Source organism: Tupaia chinensis, unplaced genomic scaffold (assembly GCF_000334495.1).
Source record: "Tupaia chinensis unplaced genomic scaffold, TupChi_1.0 Scaffold144882_1, whole genome shotgun sequence".
NCBI classification, from domain to species: Eukaryota; Metazoa; Chordata; class Mammalia; order Scandentia; family Tupaiidae; genus Tupaia; species Tupaia belangeri.
The window spans coordinates 30840-42000 of record NW_006204741.1 but is presented as its reverse complement, the minus strand read 5'-3'; the positions used below and the strand labels follow the sequence as shown (position 1 = coordinate 42000).

The 11161-nt window shown below is 36.5% G+C and overlaps 1 protein-coding gene across 2 annotated transcripts in view; it reads left to right on the top strand.

Annotated features, from left to right (window-relative positions):
• LOC102470289 (male-specific lethal 3 homolog) overlaps positions 1-11161 on the top strand; it is a 64315-nt gene that overhangs the window by 49018 nt on the left and 4136 nt on the right. For both annotated transcript variants that reach the window (XM_027767873.1, XM_006167495.2), the window contains exon 12: positions 10369-10453. In XM_027767873.1, coding sequence (XP_027623674.1) covers positions 10369-10453 — 85 coding nt within the window. The remainder of the gene's footprint in view (positions 1-10368; positions 10454-11161) is intronic.

Genomic DNA, 11161 nt, shown 5'->3' with positions numbered 1-11161 from the left:
TTCCCTACAGAATACTACTTGGTCAATACAGGCCCTTTCATGCTTCCAGACAATTTTTCAGATTGTTTTTACTGTTTCTGTAAGTAGTATCTCTGGTGGCTTGAGTGGGATTGCATTGAATTTGTAGATTAATCAGGATTGTCATCTTGATTATATTAATGCTTTCAATGCAGGAACATGCAATATTTTTCTAAGTTTATATAATTTTAAATTTCTTTATTTAGTATTTCATAGTTTTTCTTATAGAGATCTTCTATATCTTTAGTAAGGCTTATTTCTTGATAATTATTGGTTTGTGGTTATTGTAAGTGGGATTTCTTTCCATTATTTTTCAGTCTGTCCATTTAGGGTGTATAAAAATAGTATAGATTTTTGAACATTAATTTTTGTATCCTGCCACTTTACCATGTTTGTATATCACTTCCAAGCATAAGTTTTCATGGTTTATTTTGGATTGTCTATGTATAACATTCTATCATCTGAAAATAGAGATCATTTCACTTCTTTTCCTATTTTGATGCTTTAATTTTGACTCTTGTTTAAATGCATTGGCTAGAATACTGTGTTAAAAAGGAATGGAGAAAGTAGGAAACCTTATTTTGTTTCAGTTTCAAGTAGAAAAGCTTTCAGCTTTCCCCATTCAGTATGATGTTAGCTGAGTTTTTCATAGATGGCATTTATTGTGTTGAGGGATATCCCTTCTATACTGATTTTTCTGAGAGTCCTTAGTCATAAAAAATTTTGAAGGGATGTTGTATTTTATTGAATACTTTTTTTGCATCGATTTTTTTTTTTTTAGACATTTTTGCTATAGGACATGTGCACTCACTAGAGAGACAGAGAGAGACAAGAGACAGAAAATAAGAAATCATCCCTCAGCTGGGAAGGCCATGCCACAATTCCTTCTCCTCCATTCTCCTTTCAGGATTTTGGGCACATCAGTCATGAGTTTAAGGCACTGGATTAGGGATGCAAACCATAGTCAACTGTGAGGGAGTCTAGGAACCATTGTGCCATTATGACATATGGTGGTCCTCATCATCTTTCCTTTTGTTAATGTGATGCATTACATTTATTGTTTTGCATATATTGAACCATCCTTGCATTTTTGGAATAAAGCGTACTTGGTCATGATTATAATTATTATAATATGTGGTTGAGTTTGATTTGCTAATAGCTCATTGAGAATTTTTTCATCCATATTCATGAGGGACATGGGCCTGCAGCTCTCTCTCTCTCTCTCTCTCTCTCTCTCTCTTTTTTTTTTCCTTTTTTTCTGTCATGTCCTTGTCTGGTTTTGGAATTAAGCTATTGGAGGCTTCATAGAATGAATTCTGGGAGATTATTTCCTTGCGATTTTTTAAAAATACTTTAAGGAGGGTTGGAGTTAGTTCTTCAAAGGTTTTTCAGAATTCAGAGGTAAAGCCTTAGGACCTGGGCTCTTCCTTGTTTGGAGACTATTTATTACTGATGCAATCTCATTGCTTGTTATGGTTCTATTCAGATTTCCTATTTTATTCTTGGTCAGTCTAGGTGAGTTTTACATGTCCAAAAATTTGTCCATCTCCTCTAGATCTTGTTTGTTGGTAAAATAGTACTCTCATCCTATTTTGTATTTCTGTTATATCTGTTGTAACAACTCCTGTTTCTTTGCTGATTTGATGTATTTGGTTCCTTTCTCTGTTCTTCTCAATTATCCTCACTGTGTGTCAGTTTTGTTTATCTTCTCAAAGAACCAGCTTTTGGTTTCATTTATTTTCTGTGTAGTTCTTTTCTACTCTATATAATTTATTTCTGCTCAGATTATTTTTTTCCTCCTGGAATGTGTTTGTTAGTTTTCCCAGTTCTCTGAGTTGGGTCGTTAGGTAATTTGCTACCTTTCCTTTTTTTCCTCGTGAGCATTAATTGCTATGAACTTCCCTGCTATGACTGCTATTGCTCTGTCCGGTAGGTTAAAAACATTTGTTTGATCATTATCATAGTTTCTCTGAATAGTTTTTTATAACTCGTTTTCTTTTTCTTTTAAGTTCTCTTACACATTCAGCCCCTATGTATCAATTAATTTGGAAAGTTAATTTTCCAGCGTGAATACATTTGACACCAGTCCAGTCAGGGATACAATACATGTTATCATCAACCGATAATAATCCATTTCTGTTTCCCATAAATGTCTTGCCTCTCTAATTTTCTCCGTAATGTCCCTCCTCACACTCTCCTCCTCCCACCTCTTTCACACACTGCATTACAAAACTATACCTATTTCCATGTTTTTATATGTTCGGATCTTTCTGTTTCAGCCACATAGGGCGGATAGTATATATTAAATGGACACATAAATGTCTCTCCTTCATAGCCTGACTTGCTTTAGTCAGTAGTAAGTCCTCCATATTCATCCACTTTCTGTCAAAAGCCAGGGTCTTGTTGTTTTATATGGCCATGTAGTATTCCATAGAGTGCATGTGCCGTAATGTTTCAATCTGTTCTTCTGTTTGTGGACATTTGGTTTGATTCCATGTCTTGGCAATTGCGAATAATGCCGCAATAAACATAGATGTGCAAGCAGTTTTCTGCTAAGTATTCTCCTGTCCATTGGGTAGACACCCAGGTGTGGGATTGCTGGATCATATGGTCTGTTTGTAGATCTTTGAGGAATATCCATATTGTTCTCTACAGTGACTGGACCAATTTATATTTCAACCAGTAGTGTAGGACAATTCTCCTATCACCATATCCTGCCAACACTACTTTTTTTTTTCATTCTTAGTCATTGTTACTGGTCTTAGGTGGTAATCTCATTGTGGTTTTAATCTGTATATTTCTTATGATGAGGGATGTTGAGAACTTTTTTCATACACCTTTTCACTGTTACTATGTCTTCCTTAGAGTTGTCTGTTCAGCTCATTTTCCTATCTTTTAATTGGGTTGATTTTTGGGGGGTAGTGGGGAAGGTGGTGGTGATGGTTAAGCCGCTTGACTTCTCTGTGTATTCTGGTTATCAGTCCTTTATCTGGAGCATAGTTTACACAAACAGTTTCCCATTCTGTGAGTTGTCGATTCACACTTACTGTGTCCTTTGCTGTACAGAAACTTTTTAATATGATGTACTCTGACTTATCTATTTTGGGGATTATTGCATGTGCTTTGGTGACCTTTTTTAAGAAGTTTTTGCCTACTCCAATGTTTGCCCAAGTGTCTCCAGTATTTTCTATCCGTAGCTTTATAGTTTGAGGTCTTGGGCATTTTGCTGTTTATTTCTGGGGTCTCTATCTGTTTCATTGGCCCACATGTCTGTTTTGTGCCAATAACATGCTGTTTTGAGGATCACAGCTTTGTAATATATTTTGGGGTAAGGGTGCCTTATACTTCACTCTATGCAGGATTGCTTTGGCAGTATGGGGTCTTGTATGATTCCAGGTACATTCTATAATTGTCTTTTCTAGATCTGTGAGGAATGTCTCTGATACACTGATTGGTATTGCATTAAATTTGTAGAATAATTTGGATAGAATTGCTATTTTGATCATATTAATTCTCCCAATCCCGGAATGTGGGTTGTCTTTCCACTTTTTTGTCTTCTTCAATTTATTCTTTTAGTGTCTCAGAGTTTTCTTTGAACTTTTTGATTTCCGTCTTAATTTCTATATAGTGTAAATTTGTTTAGTAGCAGTTTTTTAGTTTCCATGTGTTAGTGAATTTTTGAGGACTCCTTCTGTAGTTCATTTCAAACTTGACGCTATAGTTACCTTTAAATGTTAAATTTTGAACACATCATCCTGTTCTTTCCTTACCTGCATTATTTCAGTTGAGAGGTCTGACAGTAGCCTAACGGGATAACCTTTATCCGTAACTTGACGTTTCTCCCTTGTCATTTTTAGAAAGTTGTCTCTGTCTTTAATTTTTACCAATCTGGCTATGATGGGTCAGAAGTAGCATCTTTTCGTGTTGATTCTATTTGGAGTCATTTTTATGTTTTGGATGTTAATTTTGCCATCTTTCTCAATATTTGGGAAGTATTCATATAGCATCTCCTGAAAGAGATTTTTTGATATCGTTAGCAGATTCACCTCCTTGAATACCCATTTTATGGATATTTGGACATTTCACGGTGTCTAGAATTTTGTGTTTGTTTTAGTTGTGTGGTTTGTCCCCCCCACCCCCCACTTCTTTTCAGTGATTTGGTCTGTGCTGGAGACTTTGTCTTCGAAGTCAGAAGTTCATTCTTCTGCACAGTCCAATTTGGTGTTAATGCTTTGAAGGGAGATTTTAATTTCTTGCATTGTGCTTTTTGTTACAGTTTTTAATTTTGTTTAGTACTGTGTTAATTTCAATTACAATCAGAATAATTCGGCCAGATGTTTTGACTGATTCTCTTTTTAGGGTGTCTGTTTCTCTATGAAATAACACTTCCATGTACTGAAATGATTTTCTCATTTCCTGAAACTGGTTATCTGTTTTCTCTTGCATCTCATTGAGTTTTGTCACTATATTCTTCTTGTGACATTTTTGTGCATTTCTTTATGTGCTGTCCACTGTTGGTGAGGGGCTACTACCCTCACCTATCAAGGAGCTATCACCTAGTTTCCTCATCTTTCTTCAAGGTGTGTACTGATGTCTAGTCATCTGATGCACTATTCACTTTTTTTCAGTTTATTGGAGTATATTCTTTAGTACTGCTGCAGAAAACTTCACCTTTAGTTCCCAGGTGTGTTCCTATTGGAGGGCTGTGTCTCCCAGGTCAAAGCAATTATGGGTAACTTCAGGTACTTGGCTCCTCTAGCAAATGTTCAGTTCTGGATGAGGTGGTAGCAAGCTAAGGAACTATAACTTGGTGAAGATGATCCAGTTCTGCATGCTGGTTGGGGTACCAAATTTCAAAAGCATCTCTAAGGCCCTGAGCATGGACTCACCTTCCCTACAGAATACTACTTGGTCAATACAGGCCCTTTCATGCTTCCAGACAATTTTTCAGATTGTTTTTACTGTTTCTGTAAGTAGTATCTCTGGTGGCTTGAGTGGGATTGCATTGAATTTGTAGATTAATCAGGATTGTCATCTTGATTATATTAATGCTTTCAATGCAGGAACATGCAATATTTTTCTAAGTTTATATAATTTTAAATTTCTTTATTTAGTATTTCATAGTTTTTCTTATAGAGATCTTCTATATCTTTAGTAAGGCTTATTTCTTGATAATTATTGGTTTGTGGTTATTGTAAGTGGGATTTCTTTCCATTATTTTTCAGTCTGTCCATTTAGGGTGTATAAAAATAGTATAGATTTTTGAACATTAATTTTTGTATCCTGCCACTTTACCATGTTTGTATATCACTTCCAAGCATAAGTTTTCATGGTTTATTTTGGATTGTCTATGTATAACATTCTATCATCTGAAAATAGAGATCATTTCACTTCTTTTCCTATTTTGATGCTTTAATTTTGACTCTTGTTTAAATGCATTGGCTAGAATACTGTGTTAAAAAGGAATGGAGAAAGTAGGAAACCTTATTTTGTTTCAGTTTCAAGTAGAAAAGCTTTCAGCTTTCCCCATTCAGTATGATGTTAGCTGAGTTTTTCATAGATGGCATTTATTGTGTTGAGGGATATCCCTTCTATACTGATTTTTCTGAGAGTCCTTAGTCATAAAAAATTTTGAAGGGATGTTGTATTTTATTGAATACTTTTTTTGCATCGATTTTTTTTTTTTTAGACATTTTTGCTATAGGACATGTGCACTCACTAGAGAGACAGAGAGAGACAAGAGACAGAAAATAAGAAATCATCCCTCAGCTGGGAAGGCCATGCCACAATTCCTTCTCCTCCATTCTCCTTTCAGGATTTTGGGCACATCAGTCATGAGTTTAAGGCACTGGATTAGGGATGCAAACCATAGTCAACTGTGAGGGAGTCTAGGAACCATTGTGCCATTATGACATATGGTGGTCCTCATCATCTTTCCTTTTGTTAATGTGATGCATTACATTTATTGTTTTGCATATATTGAACCATCCTTGCATTTTTGGAATAAAGCGTACTTGGTCATGATTATAATTATTATAATATGTGGTTGAGTTTGATTTGCTAATAGCTCATTGAGAATTTTTTCATCCATATTCATGAGGGACATGGGCCTGCAGTTCTCTCTCTCTCTCTCTCTCTCTCTCTCTCTCTCTCTCTTTTTTTTTTCCTTTTTTTCTGTCATGTCCTTGTCTGGTTTTGGAATTAAGCTATTGGAGGCTTCATAGAATGAATTCTGGGAGATTATTTCCTTGCGATTTTTTAAAAATACTTTAAGGAGGGTTGGAGTTAGTTCTTCAAAGGTTTTTCAGAATTCAGAGGTAAAGCCTTAGGACCTGGGCTCTTCCTTGTTTGGAGACTATTTATTACTGATGCAATCTCATTGCTTGTTATGGTTCTATTCAGATTTCCTATTTTATTCTTGGTCAGTCTAGGTGAGTTTTACATGTCCAAAAATTTGTCCATCTCCTCTAGATCTTGTTTGTTGGTAAAATAGTACTCTCATCCTATTTTGTATTTCTGTTATATCTGTTGTAACAACTCCTGTTTCTTTGCTGATTTGATGTATTTGGTTCCTTTCTCTGTTCTTCTCAATTATCCTCACTGTGTGTCAGTTTTGTTTATCTTCTCAAAGAACCAGCTTTTGGTTTCATTTATTTTCTGTGTAGTTCTTTTCTACTCTATATAATTTATTTCTGCTCAGATTATTTTTTTCCTCCTGGAATGTGTTTGTTAGTTTTCCCAGTTCTCTGAGTTGGGTCGTTAGGTAATTTGCTACCTTTCCTTTTTTTCCTCGTGAGCATTAATTGCTATGAACTTCCCTGCTATGACTGCTATTGCTCTGTCCGGTAGGTTAAAAACATTTGTTTGATCATTATCATAGTTTCTCTGAATAGTTTTTTATAACTCGTTTTCTTTTTCTTTTAAGTTCTCTTACACATTCAGCCCCTATGTATCAATTAATTTGGAAAGTTAATTTTCCAGCGTGAATACATTTGACACCAGTCCAGTCAGGGATACAATACATGTTATCATCAACCGATAATAATCCATTTCTGTTTCCCATAAATGTCTTGCCTCTCTAATTTTCTCCGTAATGTCCCTCCTCACACTCTCCTCCTCCCACCTCTTTCACACACTGCATTACAAAACTATACCTATTTCCATGTTTTTATATGTTCGGATCTTTCTGTTTCAGCCACATAGGGCGGATAGTATATATTAAATGGACACATAAATGTCTCTCCTTCATAGCCTGACTTGCTTTAGTCAGTAGTAAGTCCTCCATATTCATCCACTTTCTGTCAAAAGCCAGGGTCTTGTTGTTTTATATGGCCATGTAGTATTCCATAGAGTGCATGTGCCGTAATGTTTCAATCTGTTCTTCTGTTTGTGGACATTTGGTTTGATTCCATGTCTTGGCAATTGCGAATAATGCCGCAATAAACATAGATGTGCAAGCAGTTTTCTGCTAAGTATTCTCCTGTCCATTGGGTAGACACCCAGGTGTGGGATTGCTGGATCATATGGTCTGTTTGTAGATCTTTGAGGAATATCCATATTGTTCTCTACAGTGACTGGACCAATTTATATTTCAACCAGTAGTGTAGGACAATTCTCCTATCACCATATCCTGCCAACACTACTTTTTTTTTTCATTCTTAGTCATTGTTACTGGTCTTAGGTGGTAATCTCATTGTGGTTTTAATCTGTATATTTCTTATGATGAGGGATGTTGAGAACTTTTTTCATACACCTTTTCACTGTTACTATGTCTTCCTTAGAGTTGTCTGTTCAGCTCATTTTCCTATCTTTTAATTGGGTTGATTTTTGGGGGGTAGTGGGGAAGGTGGTGGTGATGGTTAAGCCGCTTGACTTCTCTGTGTATTCTGGTTATCAGTCCTTTATCTGGAGCATAGTTTACACAAACAGTTTCCCATTCTGTGAGTTGTCGATTCACACTTACTGTGTCCTTTGCTGTACAGAAACTTTTTAATATGATGTACTCTGACTTATCTATTTTGGGGATTATTGCATGTGCTTTGGTGACCTTTTTTAAGAAGTTTTTGCCTACTCCAATGTTTGCCCAAGTGTCTCCAGTATTTTCTATCCGTAGCTTTATAGTTTGAGGTCTTGGGCATTTTGCTGTTTATTTCTGGGGTCTCTATCTGTTTCATTGGCCCACATGTCTGTTTTGTGCCAATAACATGCTGTTTTGAGGATCACAGCTTTGTAATATATTTTGGGGTAAGGGTGCCTTATACTTCACTCTATGCAGGATTGCTTTGGCAGTATGGGGTCTTGTATGATTCCAGGTACATTCTATAATTGTCTTTTCTAGATCTGTGAGGAATGTCTCTGATACACTGATTGGTATTGCATTAAATTTGTAGAATAATTTGGATAGAATTGCTATTTTGATCATATTAATTCTCCCAATCCCGGAATGTGGGTTGTCTTTCCACTTTTTTGTCTTCTTCAATTTATTCTTTTAGTGTCTCAGAGTTTTCTTTGAACTTTTTGATTTCCGTCTTAATTTCTATATAGTGTAAATTTGTTTAGTAGCAGTTTTTTAGTTTCCATGTGTTAGTGAATTTTTGAGGACTCCTTCTGTAGTTCATTTCAAACTTGACGCTATAGTTACCTTTAAATGTTAAATTTTGAACACATCATCCTGTTCTTTCCTTACCTGCATTATTTCAGTTGAGAGGTCTGACAGTAGCCTAACGGGATAACCTTTATCCGTAACTTGACGTTTCTCCCTTGTCATTTTTAGAAAGTTGTCTCTGTCTTTAATTTTTACCAATCTGGCTATGATGGGTCAGAAGTAGCATCTTTTCGTGTTGATTCTATTTGGAGTCATTTTTATGTTTTGGATGTTAATTTTGCCATCTTTCTCAATATTTGGGAAGTATTCATATAGCATCTCCTGAAAGAGATTTTTTGATATCGTTAGCAGATTCACCTCCTTGAATACCCATTTTATGGATATTTGGACATTTCACGGTGTCTAGAATTTTGTGTTTGTTTTAGTTGTGTGGTTTGTCCCCCCCACCCCCCACTTCTTTTCAGTGATTTGGTCTGTGCTGGAGACTTTGTCTTCGAAGTCAGAAGTTCATTCTTCTGCACAGTCCAATTTGGTGTTAATGCTTTGAAGGGAGATTTTAATTTCTTGCATTGTGCTTTTTGTTACAGTTTTTAATTTTGTTTAGTACTGTGTTAATTTCAATTACAATCAGAATAATTCGGCCAGATGTTTTGACTGATTCTCTTTTTAGGGTGTCTGTTTCTCTATGAAATAACACTTCCATGTACTGAAATGATTTTCTCATTTCCTGAAACTGGTTATCTGTTTTCTCTTGCATCTCATTGAGTTTTGTCACTATATTCTTCTTGTGACATTTTTGTGCATTTCTTTATGTGCTGTCCACTGTTGGTGAGGGGCTACTACCCTCACCTATCAAGGAGCTATCACCTAGTTTCCTCATCTTTCTTCAAGGTGTGTACTGATGTCTAGTCATCTGATGCACTATTCACTTTTTTTCAGTTTATTGGAGTATATTCTTTAGTACTGCTGCAGAAAACTTCACCTTTAGTTCCCAGGTGTGTTCCTATTGGAGGGCTGTGTCTCCCAGGTCAAAGCAATTATGGGTAACTTCAGGTACTTGGCTCCTCTAGCAAATGTTCAGTTCTGGATGAGGTGGTAGCAAGCTAAGGAACTATAACTTGGTGAAGATGATCCAGTTCTGCATGCTGGTTGGGGTACCAAATTTCAAAAGCATCTCTAAGGCCCTGAGCATGGACTCACCTTAAGGTCCACCCAGATCGGGTCAACACTTCTGGCAGGTAGGCAGGCGGGGCGAGCCCATGCCACCGGGACAGTGGGTGATGGAGTCCAAAAGGACCTATGTGGCTCCCAGGTCCCACGCACCAACTCACTCTAAGGTTGGCCCAGACCCAGCTCAAGACTCCAGGAAGAACAGGGTGGGTGGGCAAGTACCAGCTGCTAGGATGTTGGTGGATGGAGGCTCTCAGGCCAACAGCACTGACTCACCCAAGGCCTGCCCAGATTGCACTCCAGACTCCCATTGGGCTGGCAGGGTTAGCGTAGACCACTGGGATAGTGGGTGATGGAGTTCAAAAGTTCCAAAGTGACTCTCAGATCCTGAGCATGGACTCACCCTAAAGCCCTGTCCCAACTGGTTTCAACTTTTTTCAGTTAGAGTTTTTAATACTATGGGTATTAATTTAGACTACAATAAGAATAATATAGAGCCAGATGATTCTTGAATGTACCCTGTGTACTATCATATTTTAATGATTGAAAATTGTTTTTCCTTTGTTTTAATGCAGTGAAACTTCCGGAAATCCTTGGAAATATGTCCTTTTCTGCAAAGCATCTCAAGGCTTTACTGAAGCACTTTGATCTCTTTCTGAGGTATTTTTCTTACTTTGTCTAAACTTAACTTCTGCTGGTGCATATAGGACTTTTCTAGACTTCACTAATCAGTACGTGCACTAGAATTTTAAATAGTAGGAGTATTTCCTAAATATGGTTGGTTCTAACCCTAATGAGAGTTTGTCCTTGGTTAGTAATTTTTTCACGATTGCTCAGGTTTCTGAGTTAGGTTACTGAGTTTGTGGTACAGAGGTAGTTTTTCTATTTTTTTTTTAATAATTATTTTATTTAACTTTATTTATTTATTTCACTAGAGAGGGACATAGCCTGAGAGAGAGAGAAAGAGAGTGAGATGTGTGAATAAGACAGAGCCTGAGAAAGAAAGAGAGGGAAAGCGATAAAGCAAGCCCCCAGGTGCAGGACTCAAACTGCAGTCAGCCATATGGGAGTCCAGTGTCCCTAGCCACCCTGACATTTGCTGGCTCCTGTAAGTATTTTTTTTATGTCACTAGGAAAATATATTTCACTACCTTAAAAGTAGACAGTAACTTTATTCAAAAATAGAATTGATTGACTGAGATTGGAAATAATGAATTTTATAATTTTTTTCCAATTTTATCATTTAGAAGTTAGATTTTATATTTATAGGCAAATAAAGATTAATCACTAGTCTGTCCTGACTTTGTGAATTCAGAGAAATGTGGTGTTTCTGTAAGCCAGTGATTTTCTTCTCTAATAGGATAATTT